General features: G+C 32.2%; 1 protein-coding gene across 15 annotated transcripts in view; it reads right to left on the bottom strand.

Moving 5' to 3' along the window:
* Positions 1 to 23,913, bottom strand: part of LOC126811891 (calcium/calmodulin-dependent protein kinase type II subunit delta) — a 100,626-nt gene that overhangs the window by 30,967 nt on the left and 45,746 nt on the right. For 10 of the 15 annotated variants that reach the window (XM_050537922.1, XM_050537929.1, XM_050537925.1 and 7 more), the window contains exons 5-12: positions 21,286 to 21,351; positions 12,608 to 12,680; positions 9,844 to 9,946; positions 8,442 to 8,525; positions 7,986 to 8,080; positions 7,606 to 7,728; positions 6,046 to 6,129; positions 87 to 129 (exon numbers count right to left, since the gene is read on the bottom strand). In XM_050537922.1, coding sequence (XP_050393879.1) covers positions 87 to 129; positions 6,046 to 6,129; positions 7,606 to 7,728; positions 7,986 to 8,080; positions 8,442 to 8,525; positions 9,844 to 9,946; positions 12,608 to 12,680; positions 21,286 to 21,351 — 671 coding nt within the window. Of the gene's footprint in view, positions 1 to 86; positions 130 to 6,045; positions 6,130 to 7,605; positions 7,729 to 7,985; positions 8,081 to 8,441; positions 8,526 to 9,843; positions 9,947 to 12,607; positions 12,681 to 14,697; positions 14,771 to 21,285; positions 21,352 to 23,913 lie in introns of all 15 variants that reach the window. The other 5 variants (XM_050537923.1, XM_050537932.1, XM_050537933.1 and 2 more) reach the window with 2 other exon arrangements.

Genomic DNA, 23,913 nt, shown 5'->3' with positions numbered 1-23,913 from the left:
TATGCATGTAATACACAGGGAATGCTGCTTTAAATATTTCAAGTTAGTTTCTAAAGAAAAAAATTATTAACATATCCTGTACTTACTTGAAAAATTTCTTGTTGCCAGCATTGTGGTTAAGATGGCACCCTGGAAAATAAAATGGGATTATGTTAATAAAGACCACACTGAAACAAGGCATAAATCATCAACAAAAACAAATAACCATTTCTATACACTCAGACTAATATGTCGTCTCTCCACGTCATCAACTTTGAGGTTTTTATTTTATCAAAACTAAGATTGTTTGGATAGGAGTATGTTTATTAAAATTCCAATTTGGTGGTGGGGGGGATGATTTTGACCCTTTTACTGAAACTCTGCATGTGAGTGTTTTTGTTACTTCTTTCCAAACTTGCTGGGGTTGTTAGGCTAATAATCATTAGAAGGAACTCAATGAAAATTCAGACTTTCACATTAATTTTATGTGTAGTTATTGTCCCTGAAAAAATGAAAATCATCCTTGAAAATGTCTACTTTGATATTGTGCTGTTTTTTTGGAATCTCCAATAATAAATAACATCCAATATTAAACATACATTATGCAAGAGCTAGATCTGCCTATTGCAGTTCTTTCTTTAGGTCTGAAACTTTTTTCTAAATTATTAATTAGACATTAATTAACTTATCCAGGCCATAATCAACTCTTGATGGCATCAGATTTCTCCGATATTAAATAGATTAGAACAGTTCAGCCATATTTTGATTTAAGCTAAAAATGGAGGAGCAAGACTTAGCTTCGAACAAACAGTACGGTGGAAGAAAATTATTGCACACGTCTTGTCAAATCTTCAAAGGCTAATATCTTCACTCACAATGGAGTAATTTGAATGAAATTTTCAAATTATTCATTTTACATTATCTATTTTCGAACTATTATAGAAAGAATGGCTAGCTCTTTATCTAAATGCTACATAATGTATCTTTAATGGTGGGTGTATTTTTGTTGCCTTGAAATGTTACTTTTTACTTTATTTTATTCCGACACTATATAAGATATAACAATTTCTTTACTGGTCATTTTATCTCTACAATTTCTTATTTGAGTCACTGGATATAGTCTTTTTTATTGGCCAAATAAACAGTCATGTCAGTTCAGTTGCTAACAAATTAACTTATGGTTTATTTTTAATTCTTTCCGATGATATTTATTTCGGATGTGTTGCTGACTTTTTTGGATTGAAAGTCTAGAAAGTTCCAAACTGACAGAATTGCAATTGACCGACATGGAATTTAATCTGGTCATAGACCTGTGGTGTGAGCAGAATCTTATTCAAGCAGAACAAACATATTTCAGCTGTTTTATAGTTGGTAGAGATACATACGCCTGAAATCCTATTTTTCTTTACTCGACTGTCGTAATTTGTGAGCCTAAGATAATTCAATTATGGAACAAACGTTCATTTTAGTCATGTTCTAATATGGGTACTATGAAACTATCCCTGATACAAATACAATTATCACTAGTGACAGATATAAAAATATTACCCATTAACATGCCTCAAATGTGATGACAATTGATGTATGATGTAGATACATGTCACCGTTAGTCACGAGACAGTACTATTTTATCTTGGGAATCAAACACAACACAATGTTTATTAATATTAAAGAAATATAAATGGGTCACACTTTTCGCTAAGTTAAAAATACACAGCATTTATTAAGAACTTAATTATTAGTTGTTTGATTAATTAATAATTTATGCAGACCTGGAAATTAGGATTTTTCTAGATGATTGACATTCATGTACAACCCGACCTGTACAATGAGTTTCAGAGTTCAATTAATCCGCTTTTAATGATACTGTCATATGTATCAAATTCACAGAGTTTTGTTTGAGTATTATATAAAGTTGTCAAAATTTGTTTAAATTCTTTCTGTTAGATCAATCATTTATATATTTACCGTTCCCATTCCAGTAGCACACACTTATTACCATGTGCTCTATAGAAAACACAATGACCTGATAATTTTGAGTTGTAATACAAAAACTTTGAAATGAAGATAAATATTTAATTATCCATGGCTTACTTCTCACATTTATTGGTTTTAGATTTTTAGGGCATTACGGACTACAGAAATGTGACGTATATCCTAAAGATTAATAACTAAATAACTAACTTCACTGCTAGCGACACTAGGACCCCCTAGAATATCGTTGTGTATAATAAGACCAACCATATATACACAACATTTTAGCAGTATGTGGAATTATCAATATTGCTACACAATAGCACTGGAATATGTAATTTTCTTAATTTTTCGGTAAGCAAGTTAACTAATCTCTAGGTTTTATTTGTACAATTTCCACAAGACCGTAATACCACTATAAAAAACTTATAATGCATTTTTCTCCTAACACATAGGTTGTTGAGGTTTTACGTAATTTCTATACTGTTTTTATTTAATATGACAGTTGGTTGGATTAGAACAGCAGTACTCCATATCAATTGCCTTTTTTTCGAAGATCATAATAATCTTGTTTACATTGTGCGTGACTGTAACAGCAGTCAACGGCTTTGTTCTAGAAAATTCTTATGACAAGTAGACCATATGTGGGTGTTCAAATAGTGATTGACTAAGAATGGACAGCTTCACACCACTGATAAGATTCCCACATATCAATTAAAGTAGCCAAGTCTCTAACTCAATATCATCCAAAATCTTCGACATTGAAAACACAAATTATTTGTCAATTTAAATCAACATTGGTGTTGTGACCTTACGGAGAAAAGATGGGCTTGTAATATCCAATAATTAAGACAAAATAAACATTTTACTGTTGGTACACGAATGGTGCATTTCAGTGCCATTTTTAACAAGGGACTCGTAGAAAGAGGCTAGATATTTTCCACAAGTCATGTCAATCGGTGACGCCATATTCTTATCTGGAGAGCATGTGCAATAAATACTATCAGTATAGAGTGGAATAACTAGACGCTAGAGATTTCCATTCGATTGAGACTTCTGGCGTATTTCGCCGAACATAACTGATTAGAAATTGCAATAAAAACAGAAACGATTGAATGTAAATCAGTTTATATACATTCACATTACATTATTATATGCGTTGCGACCAATTTGTGTCAATTTCTAGATCCAAAATATTAGCGATTTAGCTCCTTTAACTTCTATTGTTCTACTACCAGACACTCATCATTAATTATCAACACAACACTCAGTATAATCTGTTGACGACTATGTACACAACTCTATGACACCAATCATGAGATTATGTGGCTTCCATACGTGCGCATTATTCTGCACTGGCCGTACAATTTTATAGTTACATAGTGGAGGTCGATCATAGCCATGTTTGAAAATTGGGTTTAGAAAAAAGGGCTTTTTTCCGGCGTGCAAAATGACCGATGGTTCAGATCTAGTTCCAGTCATTTTCTATAGCCCTCGGTCCAGACTGGCATATATGACCAGCGTGGAACCATGCTCTAGAGGGTCCACAATCTTGATACCATATTTTTACACTATGGGGCGGGCATTTATGGTCCGACTTTCACAAAATTTGAACTCAACTAAGTTACGATCTGATATGCGCAAAAATCGAAAGGAAACGAGATCTTTGGGTTATAAACATGCATTTCAAGTTTTATCAAAATCGGATGAAAATTGTGACCTCTACAGGGTCCACAAGCTAAAAACGTGACTTTTCGTTCAATCAGGGGCCTTAATCCATGAAGTTTTGATCCGATACGCGCCAATATCGAAAGGAACTGAGAACTTTTGAAGATAAAGCTATATTTCAAGTTTCGTCAAAATCAAATAAGAATTGTGACCTATAGTGTCCAATTAAATTATAGATGGACGACTGGACGGACAGGGGCGCAACAATATGTATCCACATGAAAATGTTGGCATATAAACATAATGGTTAGGGGCCTCTTAATTACATATAAGTGGGGCCTTAGTCTAACCACCTTACTAAAACTGACCTACATGTAAACTCTTGATGAATAGAAAATATACACATATACCATATAGCTTCTGAAGTAACTGACATATCATTATGTCTATAAATAAATCCAAGATGAACTTGGAACTATACATATACCTGAACACATTCTCAATGTTATTACTTTTCCATTTTCCTAACTAACAATATTACCAACCTCTTTTTCATCTTTGTGAACGTTATAGAAAATGACCAGGTCACATATGTACATGATGACCTTTGCTAAAACAGCTGAGGTGATAAAAATAAGAAAATAAATGAAATAAGAACATAGGCACCACATCCTCCTCTATCCTCTCTGTATACATACTTAGCATTTAGTCTTACTGTAGGTTAGCATATTGTAAGCCTACACTGTACAGCAGAAATTGGCAACCTATCGATGACTAACTCTCTTACAATGTAACACACGTATGCTGCCATTACTACAGCCAATACATGTTCTGTATGTACAAAATATTTATATAATAATGATAATCACAACAGGTAGATCATTGATCAGATTTCTATTTACTCATGTTTCATGGGAAACAGTTAAACAATGCACATTAATTTCCCTGGGTTATTGATTACATAAAAAGCTCAGATTTTATTTAAGTTACACAGTATGAAATTATAGCGTAAATCAATTGTACATTTATTTCCATCAATATTACAATATCCAATAACAACCCAATCAATTAGTTAATTATAAATACAGGTATTTCTGTTTAATTTACGATTTTAAAAGACAAACTGTTTTCAAGCACAATGTCATTTCAAATTTTCAAAAACATCATCCTACCTATATCCAATGCCATCTGTTCATTCATCCGACAATCAATTCTTGCGACAGGCAAGATATTTTTTCAAAATTAATTTCTTGCCCTTTCAAAGTACTCTTTGACAAAGAAACTTTATTGGAACAAATCTTGACAAGATTCACACAGACAGTATTTATAACAAGGTACAATTTCCAATATTTGTGCAATCAAGATGCCCCACACTCGCAAAAGAAATACAAAGCAGAAAATTACAATTTAACACTTGTTTATTCAGGGTTACATTGTCCCATCACCAATAAATAATTGTGACCAACAGACACAACAATCACTGGGATAACTAAGAGGGGAAGGAAGATTCTTAATTCTGGGTTTTAAATAAATTTCATATCTATAGAATGCTTTTACAAACTTTCAAAGTCAAAATATGACTGAAAAGAGAACTTGAAATTTATGGTTCGAAAATCTTCATTGTAACCTAATGAACAATCACAATTCGATATTAGTTTTATAAATATTAGGTTGAAATATGTGTGGACCCTGGTTATTTATTACTAAATAGGTCTAATATATACAGTACATGTAGTACACACTATTGAAATATATGTTCCTTTACATGAATTTGAGGAGTAAACAATTTGAAGTCAATAGGATTATAACAAGAATTTTAATAGTTATCAAAGTTATCAAGTAATTATCAGAAATTGTTGAGCATCAAAAAGGTTCTTCATCTCTTGAAAACACACATTAAGTATAACTGAATGTTCAATTTAACTTCTGGTGCATATACACAAGATTTTAAAAAATAATCAAGGGCAATAACTAAGAAAGGAATTATCGGAAATCACTGAACATAAAAGAATGGGTTTAAATTTCAAGTCAATTGGATAGATTTTACAAAAATATCAAAGGGGATAACTCTGATAATAATTATTACAAATTGTACGATGAAAAATATATACAAATTATGCTCTTAGAACCGACAGTTAGCATGCACTCTCATGGAGACATAAATAATATTCTCTACCGGATATTTATTTTAGCAATGTGTCAACTGAAAATATTGATGTCACTGGTAACAGCCAAATAAATAGATGGCACTCATTAACTGGTTGCACATTCATCTTTTTGCTTAATCTGAGAAGAAAATGCTCATTATCTAATTTTTTCAAGGTAATGATTTAAAGAAACTATACACAAAGTTCCATATTCCTCTCAATCAATTGTACTGAACTCTTAGAAGTCTCATTAAAACCTTATTTAATTTGGTCTTACCTTTAGTTTTCTTCTTGCATTAAATTTCTTTAAACAATCAACAGTTTCTTGGCGGTGTACTACAGAGGCAACTCTTTCACGCTGCTGAAAAAGGTAATTGTGCAACATCGTATTAAGATATTATACATGGACCTAAAAAAAACGTAAATGCTCTCAAATCGCCATAATCTCCATTTCAACACCTATATGAATAAAATCACAATAAAAATCCAAAATTAGTCCTATGAACAATGTAGACTTTTCCTGTAAATCCACTTCATTGAAACCACAATATCTTTATAGATGCTGTCCTCTGAATATATTCAATACATAATCATTATGTAGTTGGTGTTCATGTGATCAGTTATATACAATTACTTTTGATACCTAAATCAAATGCTAGATAGAAAGTTAATGAATACACATTATTAATATAACTGATATACAGGAGATCATTTTAACACAAACACATACACTAGTGTAATTTGATCAGTCTCCTGATCATTACTTTCCGTTAAGTCATATTTTCTGTTTCCATTATAAACCAATATAAACTGTTATTATAATCATTCTAACAATATAAGTTGGTTTTATAATTATATTGAGAAAAAGTAATTCCTATTGACCAAAGACAGTTAACAGGGGCATGATTATTTTGCTTCAAGTTAAAGAACTCATAAATAGAAAACTGTTTCAAGCAGTAACATATTGGGTTAGATAGGCACTTGACATTTTAAACAATGAATTTAGTTCTGCTGATGCTCTTATCAATGAGTATAAGATGTGATAATCAATCACTATAATGTTGCCTGTAACTAGGTACATGAAGTCTTTTTCACCCAATTCAAATTTCTAGCAATTATAATAATATAATATAGTTTTGTATGAATGTCAAATTGCCCATCCTCTAAATAGCCTATAAGATATGGTCCTGTATAGCTGCAAGGAAAATAAAATGAAATGGGGTTTAACATTCTAAATTAAGTCACATGGGAGGAGCGTGGTACATGTATGTTTATTTCGGATCTAATTTATATAATTTCATGACAACGTTTCCAAAATATAAATAACAGTCACCCTAGTGTTACATGTGGTAGGTGACTTTCAAGTGTACTAAGATTTTAAAAATGAAGGATAAAACTCTGATGTACGTCTGACTTCGAATTTTCACTCAGGTATTCAAACTTGCAGACATATAACATCACAACATAATATAACAGTCTGTCTTCAGACTCTTTATAAACAAAAATCTGGAAGTTTCAAAAATAATATAATATTAATAAATCTGGAATGGAAAAAAGGCTTGTTAGATGGATTTCTACTGAAACATGTCTAGTATAAAACCAAATCAAATCAAAAATGAATCAAATTACCAGGTAGGATGTTTTATATATATATATATAAAAAAGGAAGATAATGTACATTATTATTCTGAGATTGATTTTTGTCTGGAGAACATGCAATGTGGCCACAAAAAATAAGTATTTCAATGGACATATGGATGAGAAGAAGATAAAATTAAAGTATACAATACCTGCAATATGTTCTTTACCACACATATCAAAAGAATACAATACTTACACATATCCAGGGGTGTTTTAGTGCTTCTGATGCATTGATACGTTTTGCAGGATTGACTGTGAGCATACTGTTGATAAGGTTTTTGGCCTCAGGAGTGACTGTGTCCCATTCTGGAGAGGGATACTAAGAAAGAGACAACCAGACAGTATATACATGTGGATCACCGACCAGGTGCCCATTAACTCCAAAATTGTCCATACTATCAACACAAATTTCTTAACATGGGGATTTGCTATATTCATTTCAGATCAATTCTTAATGCAGCTGGCACATTCAGTCTGTTTTTCACAAAATAAACATAAGGTGTAATGGGTGATATATCATACTTCAGAGCTTTTGCATCCTTGCAATTATATATATCATGAGATTATGATACTTACATCATATGCTCCTGATTTAATCTGAGCATAAAGCCTATGTTGATCTTCATCCCAAAAGGGTGGATACCCGACCAGCAGAATGTACAATATAACCCCTGAAAAAAAAAAAAAGTGCTGTGATAAATATTGAAAAATATATATGAAATATTCAAAACATTAGTAATATAAATCTTAATCAATTTTAGTGAGAACATAATTTTCAGTTTGTGCTTCATTTTACAATATCTCCAAATGTTTTTTTGTACATAAATGTTAAAAGTTATGCTATGTTACATAAAAAAAAATGTAGTAGGATTAAAAACTTTGAAGAAGATAACCATGTGTACGTGTACTGCATCTACAAAGGTGGTAAATGCAATCAAAAATAAACCAGTTACTTCCCTTTGCTCTCTAAGCTTCGACAGGTTTCATATGTGTATAAATTTTAGAGTCAAGAATTTGTAGCATTCTACATACCACATGCCCAAATATCTACAGGTTTTCCATAAGGGTCCTTTCGTAAAACTTCTGGCGATAAATACCCTGGTGTGCCAGCAAAGCCTGTTAAAAAATATTTGTATCCTGTTATAAGTTATATATATATATTTTGTATTCTATTTTTTGTCTTATCACTTCAGTATTAAATTTTACTGGTCTTCAGACATTTCAAATGTAGGCTTATTACAGACAATGACATTAAAGAATTAAGACAGTTAAAGCATAAATGATAAAGTATACTTATGACATTCGTTTTAAATATATATCTACATTAAAGATACATTAGTTAAGAGTTTAATAAAGAGTTGGTCATTCTTGCTATAATAATTCAAAAATAGATGATGAAAAATGAAAATATTGAAAATTTCATTCAAATTACTTCAAGTGTCACTGACAAATCAATACCAATATTTTCAAAATGAAATGATTTTCAAAAAACTGTTTGGGTAATATTGTCTGTTATATTACATGAATAAATGTTTTTTTTAAAAAATAGATTTATAATCCACATTATTTCTAAAGAAAGATGGGAAAATGCCAGATAACCCACAACCTATATGTTCCAGCTGGAATTCAGCTATACCACCTGTAATAGTGCACTCTTTATTATGCATTAATACCCATAGTCTAATATGAAATGAGTTGTTCTCCAATCATTATCAGTGGAAGGTCATGGTCCCAAATATTTTAGCACCTTCCCACAAAATCCCGACATGAATACTGCCTATAGCTCACATAAATATTTGAATTTTTAGATTCTAAAACTATTCTAATTGAATTCCTGTCTTTAGTTAAAACTAATGGGAAACATTTAATTCTATTAATTAAATAAAAGCAACATATTCAAACATAAGTAAACAGATACCTGGAACTAACAATTTGAAAGATTCACAGTTTATAAAAAAACTGAAAATGAACCAAAATGGCCCTAAAATTGTTTTTGAGTACATGATTCTGACGTTAATAAATGTTTCAAGCTGGTTGGGTTAGGCGGATCCAAGTCAGAAATCTGATATAACAGGCTTTGATGATTACATTGTCCTGTATAATGTTGAACCATATGAAGCTTTCTATATTAAAGATAGGCACTTAAAAAAAGTTAAAATATGCTAGGTTCCCACTATCAGTCACGATTTGTGCTGCGATTGAAATCGTGGTTTTAAACGTGGAGTAATTGTGGTGATCATACCAGGTCTTACCATATAATGAGGTCATTCGTAGCAATCGTGTTGATCGCATAAAAATGTATCGAACGTATCTGTACATACCAGATCGTGGACTCAATAGGGACAATTCTATCGCAACACAACGCACGACTGTGGGAACCTATATAGCAATACAACAGTTACATAACATGGATAAGGATATACAGAAAACATACCAAACCATGCCTGTTGATCCCCTTGTACTTCAATAGCTAATCCAAAGTCAGCAAGTTTGACAGCAGCACCCTTAGCCTTACTAGCCAACAGCAAATTTTCTGGCTGTAAAAGATATCAAAAAAAGTTAACCCTACAGTTCTTATGACAGTACCCATTCCTTTCAGGAATAGAAAAAAAATCTATACCATTCTAATTAAATAATCATTTAGTCTTAACGACCAAATTTACATCTCAAAGTATGCTATTGTAATTGATGAAGTGGAAATAATCGCCTGAAGCTGTTTGTGAATGAAGGGTAAAAAATGAGATTGTTGAAATTTAATTAGTTTTATCAGGTTGATTCATAAAGATGTGCTTGAATGATTTCTCGCTTATCATTCATGACTTACTACTCGTGAAAAGCTTATTAATCAATAATATGTAAGATTATTAATATACAAATGTGTTTCAAAATGATGGCAAGTACCTGACTACTAAAAGCCAATATAGTTTTCATTATAGTTTTATATATCATTTACCTACAGGCAGAGGTTGATTTCTGAAACTGAATAATGATAACATTTTTAGGGGGATAATTTCTTATCTTACTAAATTAAAGCCATTTTTATTATAACCAAAATAACTATTCACAAATTCCTTTTTGTGCCAAAAAAATGATTCCCTCTTACATTAGCACAAACTTAGTATAGACTTAGCTTGTCAATCTTAACATGTTTGTTGATCGATTGTATTTAGGGAAACAAATGTTAAGAGCACATCTAAATTTCAGCTGTAATTACAAAAGACACCTACAGACACTATGTATCAGCTTCAAAAAATGGCAACATGTAATTGATAAAAAGCTTACAGCACTAGACATTAGAGAAGTAGCCTAGAGATCTTCTTTGAAGTGATAGGAGGAACTAAAGAGAAACGATTCTTAGAGCCTTAAGATGTCTTTCACAAGAAAAATTCACTTATGTAATGAAAATTCATGCTTTTGGTAAAAGCCACGTACCCGTTACATACTGAACAATTTTAAATAACCAAGTTTCTTCTAAATTTGTACCTAAAAAGGCCCTTGTCAACTTTCCTGATGACAATGTCATAATATCTAAATGTGCAAAATTGATATCAAGTGTTTTTTTGATAAAATTTATGAACTGCAAAATTCAACTGGAGATTATTTTAATATTTGAAGGTAGATGGAACTGCATATGAAATTAATTTCATAACTTTCAGCTCATCCAATTATTCGGTCTTACATTGATATCATGGGCTGCCAGAGTTGAATAGAATGGGCTGTATGTATCATGGTATGGCACACCTGACAAATGATCAAAAACACCTAAAATATTCTCATTCTTTTTACCCCCTCTATAGAAGGTACACTGAAATGACTTCAAACATCTTCAATAATGTGTGCATTTCACATGCATCTTTTGATAAATATTCACTGACAATTTTGGCAGTACTGCTACTTTTTTTTGTACACCACTTGAAGATATATTTTGAAATGCAATGTTCAGTATGTTGTGGTATTATCCCATTCATTTTAACCTCTGTCCTCTTCATTAAAACAGTAACGCCTTTTGTAAAGCCAAGAAAGCAGATTTGCCTGCATTCTGGATTATACAATTACAAATGCCTAATTTAACCTTGCCTCTTTAATATTCTAGTCACAATTCTACATGGTTTCCAACTTAACCATATAAATAAACCAGACTCTATTCACATTTGGTCTAGACATGTTATAAGAGGTTATATGATTGGGTCTATACAAGCTGATGAATTCCAACACTATTGATCTTTCCTTGAAACTAATTTAGGTTCACACAGTGTCTAATGTTTTCATTAGATGATAAACTAGTACGATCAATCTATTATTGTTTTCTCTTTAGTAGTGATTACCATCCAAATACTGTTGCACACATTCAGTGACTCTAAACAAAACAATATCTGTGTCAAAAATAATTTGGGATTTCCCATTAAGATAATCAAGAATAGATGCTTCTTCAAAGAACAAATTACTTTCTGGGAATCTTAATGATACTATTCTGAAATTATCTCTAATTATTTCACCATCTAGATGCAAACATTAAGTGTAATTTCCATTTTCTTCAGCCATGTGGGAAATGTTACAGAAGTAAATTCAGGAATAGCTCTTTTCCATTGCTTAGAAATTTAATGAGAATGGATTACAATAGGGGTTTTATACAGCAAAAAGACACTTACATGAAATGAAGAACGAGATTAAACTATATGTATAAAATACCGTATTTCTTTTTTTTTTTACACAACCAAACTTAGCTTTTCTAATTCAAAGATTAATTACACAAGAATCCTATTTAATATAAAGATTATTTGCTGAAGAACAAGTTATTGAATGTAACTTAGATAACTGCTTTGTTCTTTACTGATCTTATCTGAAAGAATGATTCTTACAGTTAACATAAAATCCAGTTTGGTCAATATTTTTTTCCAGGCTGCACATTGATAGCAACTTCTAACAATCTAAGAAATACACTATTATTCTAACAATTATCCTACATAACTACAGATGAGGCCATTCAACTTCAATTAGACTAGCATTCTGTTTCAAAATACGCACAAGTTAGTAACGTGTGAACATTCAGACGTTTTTTGCAATTCTGGATAAATTAATGTTTGTTAATATTAATAACAACACAACAAGCGAGAATTGAAGTTGAACTGTCTCTGATCCACAAATAGCATACACCTAGCCATTTCCACTTACCATAATCGAGTACATGGTTAACTTACCTTAAGATCTCGATGAACAATACCATGTTGATGACAATAATTAACACTCTCTAATATTTGCTGCATGCAGTGACTGAAATGTAACAGGTAAAACAACACATGAGCAAAGCTGATTATAGTAGCTACAAGTAGACACAGTTTTACACAACTACAGAACTACAGTTCATCTCCTGTTTCGTGCACTAGTAGACAGAAAGGGGTGAGCAATTAAGGCATGGAAGCTGCATCAGACCAATGTTATGATTTCATACCTAGATGCTACATTATTAGTTGCTAGTAGTGATATTTAAATGTTTTAGATAGTTTGAATTCATTTCAAATGAAAGTACATGGTTTTAGTATAATTCTGTAAGATGCATGCAGCACAGAAATTGTATCTTTCTTATAATAACAACCTTTCAAATCAATGTTTTAGGGTCAACTATAATACTCCAAATTCCATTGGTTCTATTAATGTAATCTAATCCATATTCATTTTAATGGAAATTAGAATTAATTGTGTGGACTTGATGCAAAATAGGTTTACATTTTAAAAAAGCAGTCCTGTTTGGGGCTTACTGACAGTGGAAGAAAGCTAGTGCCAAGCCACAAGGTTAGGGTGGTTATCCTATTCTTTGTTATATACAATTTTGGAATGAAACTCCTCATTGCAGTGGTCAGAGATAGACAGATTGATCACTGCAATACAATGGGATAAGATTTGATCAAGGCAGACCTTTCTGCTTTACCTCCCAATTCCCACTGTTTGTTCACTGGGAATGGATACCAGGCCCAAAAGGTACACCTTTGTTAGCCCCTTCCTCTGGTATCTCTGGTTTTACAAACAAAAGAGACGAAGAAAAGTACCAACAGAACCTGTGGGTTCCTGAGAATATTAAATTAATTGTTCAGTTTTGCATGACTAACTTTATATTTTCATGGTTATGTACTAATGTTGAGTTGTGTGTTTTTGTCCAATAATGAAATGGAAAGGTTTACATATTGTTGGTAGGAAAGTTAACAAATGAACTCAAGACAGAAGCTATTGGAAAGTTTTTGTTCAGAGCTCAATATATAAATGTAATGTGGCAATAATTCTAACCTATAGGAATCAATCTTTTCCCAGTTGAGATAAATTTTTATGAACAAATTTTAAACTTTTGTTTAATTCTGTCACATACAAATATTTTGATAAATTTATTATTATTATTATTCAAGACATGTTCCATTGGAGTTATCTAGGTTAACTATAGTACGATTTAGGCCGATATTTTTGAAAGTAAGACAATTTATGAAAAACAAAAATAAAATAGGCTGAAAGTGATTAAAAGGCTTACAATAAATAAAACATATAGCATAGATATCCTATCCTGTCATCTGCACCATTGGTAGTTTAAAGGTCAGAGTACATAAAGAGATACTATGAAACTGTTGCATAGGCTACCATACTCACAATGGATGTAATTGTAGATTTGAAATAAAATAGGATTCCCCAATCATTAATATGTGTTTTATCAACAAATATAGTTCTCAGTAGCTTGGATATAGTCTCCACTTAAAGAACAAATCATTAACTGTAAGTTCTGTGGTGATTGAATGCATATAAAATTTATTGCACAAAATTATGCACATGTATTAGAATATAATTTAGCTTCAGGTTGGCTGTCTTTTCAAACAATATAGTTTGTATCAAATGTATTTGGGTTTCTTGATATTAACGAAACTTCTGTTCATGGTAGGCTACATACATGTATAGCCAAATAACGTAAAATATAAACCGATCCGTTATAATTTTAACATAACCATGTTGCTACATGATGTATGCAGAGTTTTCACTAAATGCCTAAATTAGTTAATGAATTTCAGAAGTATCATATTGTAAAAGATACAATGACTGCACTGTAGACTGTCTCAATTTCAATAATTCAAACACTGCTGATATCAATACAATTTATAGATTCAACAAACTGGTTATGTAATTTGAGTTAAATAAAAAATATACAATTATATAGCACCCTAAGACAACAACATGCAGCTTTAAGGCCTAATATTTTACAGAAATCACAGTATTTTAGCCAAGTGCATAGCCAAACATTGCAGCAGAAACCCACCTTTAAATCTCGATGAATAACAACGTATTGATGACAGTGGTTTACCCCTTCTAGAATTTGTTGTATACAGTGACTGAAATTGCGAACAAGTTACACAGAAGGGGAGCAATACACATACATGGTTGCTTGAAGGAACTATGGCTGTTCAATAAAGCCAAATGGCATTGAACTAGATATTTTCACTGCTTAGAACTGCTTTTAGCCAAATCCTGATCGAAGCCATTACAATGCTCATCTATTGGCTATATAAATTTTATTAATATTTTGTTCTTCCCTTTAACATGCAAATAAGTCATTGATATAACACTCTTTTAAGAAATGTGACACTGTTATAAAGAAGTGTAAATTAATATAAATTGAAAATTCAGCACTAACGGACAGCCAAAGAAAAAGATGGATGGAGATATTTTTAAATAAATGTTCAATAATGATTCATCTTTCATAAGTCTCAATTTCTATCCTGTGACAGGATATTAGCTTCTCAGACAAATAGCCTGTAATCTTGAGTAATAAAACTTATTTTTTCCTGATGATCCTTGAGCTAAATATACAAACACTGAGGTTATTTACAGTATGGCAAAATAAGGGAAGAGTTCCAATTTTAACAATACAAATTAACTTAAAAGGCACTGAATCCATCTGTATAGGTAGAGAATTATAGAAAATATATAATACGCAATATTATGAATTGCACTGTTAATGTGTACCGACTGTTTGTTATTCTTACAATTTTCCGATAAAAATATGAAGCTTGACATTGATTTGATACACTATACATCTACCACATTCATAGATTTCATATCATCTGATTAAAATGGTGCTTCAGAAAAAGAATATATTAGGTCAATGTAACCATGTTTTGAACTTATTAGAAGTAGTGCATTACTTTGTTTCTTGATCCGTTACATAAATCGACATATCTTTAACCCAAAAATTTCAATTCTAGATCTGGAAAACTAGATAATGTAAAGGGAATTTGCTGATAATTTCAGTCAAATTGATCCACTCTGAACTGAAAATTTAACGATTGAATTTTGGGCCTAGCCTCGATCATCATTACTTAAGACAGTACGATAAAAACATAGTCTTTATTATCCATTTTCTTATTTAATCATGAATGAGTGTAGAGCAGCCGGTCGGATAATAAAGACATGAAAGTTGATTATGGTCTGGATAAGTTAATTAATGTCTAATTAATAATTTAGATAACATTTCAGGCCTAAAGAAAGACCTGCAATTGGCAGATTTAGCTCTTGCATAATCTATGTTTAATATTGGATGTTTATTGGAGATAACAAAAAAACAACACAATATCAAAGTAGACCCGCAAATGACATATGGAGAGTAATGTAAAAACCCATATTAATAATACTGAAAAACTACATTGGTAGCTGTGCTTCTTTTCAAGGGAATACAAATTTGAAACTTTGTCTTCTAGTTTTATTGCAAATATGATTGATCTCCCGATGAGATTTATGCCATATAAAGTTTTATCACATTCAGATAAAAATTCTGATCTCTGGAGGATTCACAACCTTGTATTACACACATTTACACTACTTGCGTACAAGGAGAGGCTATTTTGTCAGGCAGTAATGGTCTGATTGTGACGAAATTCGAAATCAACCATCACCAGGGTGGAAAAGTGATATAATTAAACGATTTTTAAAATCAGATAAATATAGGTTGCCAGGCAACGAAACATACGCCCACAGCAACTAATTCGTCCGGGCAGTCAACAAGGGTTGTCGCATATTTTTACTTTTTTCGGTAATGAAACATTTATAATACCCTAAAATCTGATTAAGAGCAACAACTCACGAAGTAATTATCAGAAAACTATTAGAATTTGTTCGGTTTTTATAAAGTTCTGCCCCATGCTAACATTTTGTATGCAAAGCTTTTAATATCATGGATTTAACTGTTCAAGTCATAAAAATTCATTGAAATCAATATACTTGTTCGTCTCAAGATATTAAACTCTGTGTATCAATCTGAAGTCAATCAGATGATAACTTTAGCCTTTAGAGCGTCACAAGATTTTGCAAAGTGATCAAGGGCCATAACTTTGGCAGTAATTATCGGAAATCGTTGAAAATCAATAGGAATCTTCGTCTCATGACCTCAAACACTGTGTATAAATTTAAACTCAATCGGATATTAACTTTAGCCTCTAGAGCATCCACAAGATTTTTTAAAGTGATCAAGGGCCATAACTCTGGCAGTAATTATCGGAAATTGCTGAAAATCAATAGGCTTCTTCGTCTCATGACCTCAAACACTGTGAATAAATTGAAAGTCAATTGGATATTAACTTTGGCCTCTAGAGCGTCCACAAGATTTTTCAAAGTGATCAAGGGCCATAACTCTGGCAGTAATTATCAGAAATCGCTAAAAACCAATAGGCTTCATCATCTTATGACCTTAAACACTGTGTATAAATTTAATGTCAATCGAATATTAACTTTGGCTTCTAGAGCATCCACAAGATTTTTTAAAGTCATCAAGGGCCATAACACTGGCAGTAATTATCAGAAATCGCTAAAAACCAATAGGCTTCATCATCTTATGACCTTAAACACTGTGAATAAATTTAATGTCAATCGGATATTAACTTTAGCCTCTAGAGCATCCACAAGATTTTTTGAAGTGATCAAGGGCCATAACACTGGCAGTAATTATCGGAAATCGTTGAAAATCAATAGGTTTCCTCGTCTCATGACCTTAAACATTGTGTATAAATTTAAAGTCAATCGGATATTAACTTTGGCCTTTAGAGCATCCACAAGATTTTTTGAAGTGATCAAGGGCCATAACTCTGGCAGTAATTATCGGAAATCGCTGAAAATCAATAGGCTTTTTCGTCTCATGACCTTAAACACTGTGTATAAATTTAAAGTCAATCGGATATTAACTTTGGCCTTTAGAGCGTCCACAAGCAATTGTGGACGCCGGACCGACGGACGGACGGGGGCGACGACAATATACGACCACATTTCAATGTGGGCGTATAAAAATTGTGACCTATAGAGAGACCACAAAGGAACCGAGATCTTTGGGACATAAACACATTTGTTAAGTTTCATCAAAATTGGATCAAAATTGTGACCTCTAAAGGGTCCTTAATACCTTGATATTAAATACTTTAACACTATTTGCGTACCGGTACATAGAGTGGCCATTTTGTCTGGCAGTTTTGGTCTGATTTTCATGAAATTCAAACTGGTGTTACTGTTACGGTGATATATTTGAATGATTTTTTAAATCGGATAAAAATTGTGACCTCTAGCTAAAAACGTGATTTTTCATACAATCAGGGGCCCTAATCCATGAAGTTATGGTCCGATACATGCCAACATGGGACATAAACCTATATTTCAAGTTTCGTCAAAATTGGATAAAAATTGTGACCTGTAGAGTGTCCACAAACAAATTGCGGACGGATATCCGGATGGACAGAAGCGACAACAATATATGTCCACAAGAAAATGTGGGTGTATAAAAAAATAATCCCTTTTGAGAAGGCTTATTTTCAAATAAATTTAAGATAAAAAGAAACCCATATAGAAACATTGTTTTAATGAAATATCACTGTGTTGGGTAAATACATTGTAAATATTCCAGGTTGATGCATTGTGTGATTCAAGTGCTGTACTTTATGAAGAACTGAAAATTTTAACTGTGTTGTACTAACTATTATCTATTTACCTTGGATTCTGGAGATCATAGAGGGGTGGGGGTGGGGGGTCTATATTATACAAGGACTTTTTCATTACTCTACTTTATTTTAATGAGTATTTGAATTTAATTATACAAATTCATATTGTGGTAGAAATTAACATATCAAAGTTAATTTATTCCATCTCATTACACTAGATATTGAATATATGATATATTTACAGCTGCAGGTAATCATGCCATGTGATACGGTTTTAACTGTTGCTTTTGTAAATTCAGATACAAATAATACTTTAAGGGTCCTGCAATATTTAACCGAAAAGCAAAAACATTTTAATTGTTTCTTCATTCAACTTGAAGAAATGTACTTGCATGCTCTAATCCAGTGCAATTCCAATTATTTGCAATGGAGTCATTTCTCCCCCAGTGAAGTAAATAAAATATCAATCAACCGGGACTGTCATGACTCTTGAAATTTGGGAGGGCATGAGCACTTACTCAGTTGAATATAGTAATTATCATTTTTTAATTATTTAACATACCGGTACAGGGTTTAGTATGCTGCTCTTTGTTTAAGTTGATTTTGGCTAGTTGAAATTGAAAATGTGAAACAAATACTATATATGTTAATTTACTTTTAAAAATATCACAATTTGAGATCCTGCAGTAAACTAAATACTGCATTGCATTCTTCGATATGAATAAAGTTCGCTACAGCTGAAATTTATGGCTCATAATATTGGGAGGTTTATAGATATTCTCAAAATAGTTTATGGAGGTTAGAGCACTTGTGTCCAATTGTGTATTGAATGACCAAATAAATGTTACTATGATTAATACCAGTGTTGGGATCCTCCCAAAAATTTTGTCAGACATTTTTACCGAAAATAAAAGGGTCATAACTCTTATCATTATTTAAGTAGGCAGCTTCAGACCCCAATTAAAAATCATGTGTCAACAAAATATTCAAATATGTACGTAATAAAAAAATAGATGCACCTCATTATTTTTCATATATAATTCCCGTATGATATTCAAATTTATGTCAGTAATATTTTTACAAAATTATGTGTTGTCGTAATACGAAAGAATGAAAGCATGCCGACTCGAACCTGTTTCAGATTTTTTTGGCAGTAACTACTTACAGTATTCCAATATTTGTCGACATTTCTTTTTTTAAAAACGTAAAGCCTATTCAAAATATTATTATAAATCTGAGAATATGGCATCAAAATAGAATCCTTTCTCCGACATCAGTCTGGTCGAGATTGTCACATTTCCATCTCTTAATTTCACGTTTCACGCGAGATTTCTACTTTCGTTTCAGTTATTGTATTATAACCACGTGCTTGCATTGTCTAGTATTTATCGGTTATGTGTGTGGGTGTGCTTTATTTAAAGCTACGTTCCCAGAAAAGTATTTATCAGGTGGTTATTTCCAATAAAAGTATGGCAATTTTGGTATATATGGAAAGTAGAAATATCCAATCTTACTAGAAAAATACTGGATTCCCTTAAAAAAAACTCATGGAGCTCATATAGCCTGACGATTAGGAGTGACTGCACGCGTGACGTCGAAGGTTGCATGCAGAGATTGAGCTCTCGATGTACATTTTGATAAACTTTATGAAGAATTAGATGTACAACACTTTTTGAGATAAAAATCATGGAAAAAGACGTGGGTAGTGGATAATCCGAAAATTTAATTAGGCTTAGATATTTGTAATAAATAGTGATTAAAGACACCATCGTCTTGTGTATGCAATTAATTCTCCTCCGACTTCGCTTGTGTTGATAGGTTCCGAGAGAGGTAAGTTATGTGACACAAATATGACCTCTTTTGATCGATTTTTTATAGCCAGGGTATTCCCTGACAATTGTAATGTTTTGAGAAGGATTTAAAGCAAAATTATGATAAATTAATTAGTTTGAATAGGTTTTTAGTCCAAATATATCATCAAATCACCCAGTTTGTACCTGGGATTGTATATTTAACGCCGCTTCCACCAATGTGATATCGCAGACAAGTTATCGCATATATTGATTTAGGGTGTTATACTCTTACAATACTTGACATCTATGACTAGTTTTTACATATTGTCGGCTCACAACAATGCAATTAAAATGTCTGACAATGGAGAAACCACACGGTAATTAAAATTATTAGATTAAAATTATAATAGTCCGACAAAGGGGAAGCAATGACTTCTGTTTAAGATTAGATTGATGAATTGTCCGACAAAGGATTAAGTCAGTCAATTAAGGCAGATTAAGTTGTTTATCAAGGTAGGTGTACGGTATAACACGATAAATACATTGATCACTTAATTACCTAATCAATACACTCAGTACACTATATTAATTTTGGAATTTTGAATATTGTTCACCACATCTTGATGTCCGATTGGGCATATTCCCCGGTCGTACAAATTAGGACGTTTGGAAAATAGCATCTGACATGTCCAGAATACGGGCGAAATCCCATCACTGATCAATACTCCGTGTTAACTTTCTATTAATTGATGGAAAAGAAAAATAACCCCAGAAAATGTAGCCATGAGCTGTCACTGCACATGCATATAAGTTATATGTACATGTACATGTACATAGGTTTATGCAAACACAAAGTGACTACTACTAATCAACTGCATCTCCAACTCCTCTGGACGTTTAAATTTATCGCACACTAAATTAGAATAAATGATTCTCGGATCCTTTCATACAGAATTAACCAGTCTTATTAACTGTAATATATCTACTGGTATATGTAGGATGTCTCCTTCAATGTAACCTGTGTCAATGAAATAGTATTTTCCTTAGAAAATCAAGAAACAGTCATTTTCTAGTAATGATAATAAGAACAGAGTATTACTACAACAAAAGAAGTACAAGCAATCATAAAATACTAACCTAGCATCTGCTTCACTGTAAAATTCCCTAGCAACTATATCTTCAAACAATTCACCACCTGTAACTCTAATAAAAGAAAGAAACAATACCAGAATAAAATCTTTGAATTTGAAATCTCTTAGTCTGTAATTGTGATATATTCACATGTTTTTTTTAAATCGGATAAAAGTTGTGACCTCTACAGGGACCTCAAGCCAAAAATGCGATTTTTCGTACAATCAGGGGCCATAATTCAGGAAGTTATGATCCGATATGCATGAATATCGCAAGGAACCAAGATCATTGGGTTATAAACATATATTTCAAGTTTCATTTAAATCGGATCAAAATTGTGACCTCTAGAGGGTCAGCAACGTTGATATACCAGATGTTATACACTATTTGCGTACAAGGGCGACCATTTTGTCTGGAAGTTTTGGCCCAATTTTAATGAAATTCGAAGTCAACCAAAATTACTGTGTAACAGTGATATGTTTGAACGTTTTTTAAATCGGATAAAGCTAAAAACCCTATTTTTTGTACTATCAGGGGCCATAATTCGGGAAGTTAGAATCCGATATGCGCGAATATCGACAGGAACCAAGATCGTTGGGTTATAAACTTACTATACAAGTTTCAACAAAATCGGATAAAAATTGTGACCTCTTTACAATCAGGGGCAATAATCCATGATAAACCTATATTTCAAGTTTCGTTGAATTCGGATAAAAATTGTGACCTGTAGAGTGTCCACAACGGATGGACGGACGGACAGGGGCGTCAACAATATACATCCACATGAAAATGTGGGCTTATAAAAATATCTTGCTAATTCAAAGTTAACAAAGGATGTCAAAATTTTCAAAATGAAAGCCTTGGTCACAAGCCTTAGTTATATAAAACACTGTAATTAAAGAATTCAAGAGTTACATGTAATATTTCAACTCTTAGTTAAATAATTAAATCTTTCCATATTAACATAACACTACATGTACATAATTATTTAGTGTATATAATTTAAAAAAAAAAAGCCTGATGTCCCCCGCCGAAATCTCCAAATAAATAGATGACACATATTAATTAATCACACATTTATTTTTTTCAAAAGTATTGAGCAATCAAACTGATTATCAACTATACACTAAGTTTCATCACTCTCTATCAGATAGAATCAAAGTTATTTTGTCTAAAAGCATCGACCAAGGTAATTGCTTATCTCTGCTTAGCTTTAGCTCGATATGTTAATCATTGTACTCAGTCAAGACAAACATCTACATCAAGTTTAAACATTCTACCTCAATTAGAAGCAGAGTTGTTATGTTCCAAAGTCTTGACCAATCAAAATGCTTATTGCTCCTTAGCCTAAGCAGACAATTCTCATCATCGAACTTAGTCAAGGTATTGATGTAATGAAACTATACACCAAGTTTCATCACTCTCACTTAATTAAAACTAAAGTTATTTTGTCCCAAAGCATCAAGCAATCAAATTGCTTATCTCTGCTTAACCTAAGCAGAAAATGCTCATCTTCGAACCCTGTCAAGACATTGACTTAATAAACACCTACACCAAGTTTGAACATTCTAGGTCAATTAGAAGGAGAGTTACTGTGTCCAAAAAAGTGTGACGGACAGACAGACAGACAGACAGACAGACCCATTTTAATAGTCCCCTGCTTTCTTCGAAAGGCGGGGGACAATAAAAAAGATGTCTGGAATTTTGAATAAGTAGTTCACTATACAGAGAAAATAGTTAAATGACAGCATTATTTTTACACAGGCAATCAATACCCTCGAGTATGACACATTTCTTCACAGTCGATATTCTGTTTTTACACAATTATCATGGTCTAACATTACTCTAGGGACAAAATATATTACAACTTGATTATAGTATACGCCAAGAGATACAAACAAAAAATTCTCAATGTAATGAACAATCAGTGATAATTCCAAAAAAAATCTGTGAATAACTCTTGACCTGTAGATAGGCAAATGCCTGATGATGATATACAAATATAAATACAATATACTTCCACTTTCAAAGCATAAAAATACAGTTGGATATATTTCTTTGTTATTAGATTGCAATGTTTTGAGTAGGGCAATTGCAAAAAAAAACTAGAACATGCTTACAGTGAGGCTAATGTCCACCACCTTAATCCAAAAGATAGGCTGCCAGGCAATGAAACAGACCCCCACAGCAGCTAGGGTTGTACGATATTGCAAAAAGGGACGATATTGATATTGGCATTTTTTTCAACAATATAGTTAATAAATATCACAATATTTAATAATGTCACTTTGCTATTAAATAAATTAAATATAAATGCATTAAAGCTGACTACAGTGTGAGTAAGAATTGTGGGTAAGATGTCTACTAGTACTGCTAGTACTAGCTAAGTTTTCCATAATTAAATTAAATACAACCGCTGATGTTTAAAAAGCGTCTGCTTGTGACCTTGGGTAAGAAAATTCTCAAATATCACGTGCAGCGGAAGTAAGTAGATTTGGTCTTCAAGCCTTGTATTGTAAGTTCAAACAGTTTAACAAATACTAAATGATCTGGACTATCTTCCATTCAAGCATTCGACTGGCTGCGGTATTCCTGGCCGATCTATTTATAGATCGCTTTATTCTTGCTTTCAGA

The sequence above is a fragment of the Patella vulgata genome, chromosome 2 (genome assembly GCF_932274485.2).
Source record: "Patella vulgata chromosome 2, xgPatVulg1.2, whole genome shotgun sequence".
NCBI lineage: Eukaryota > Metazoa > Mollusca > Gastropoda > Patellidae > Patella > Patella vulgata.
Note: the sequence above shows the minus strand (reverse complement) of the source record. Positions and strands in the feature narration are given on the sequence as shown.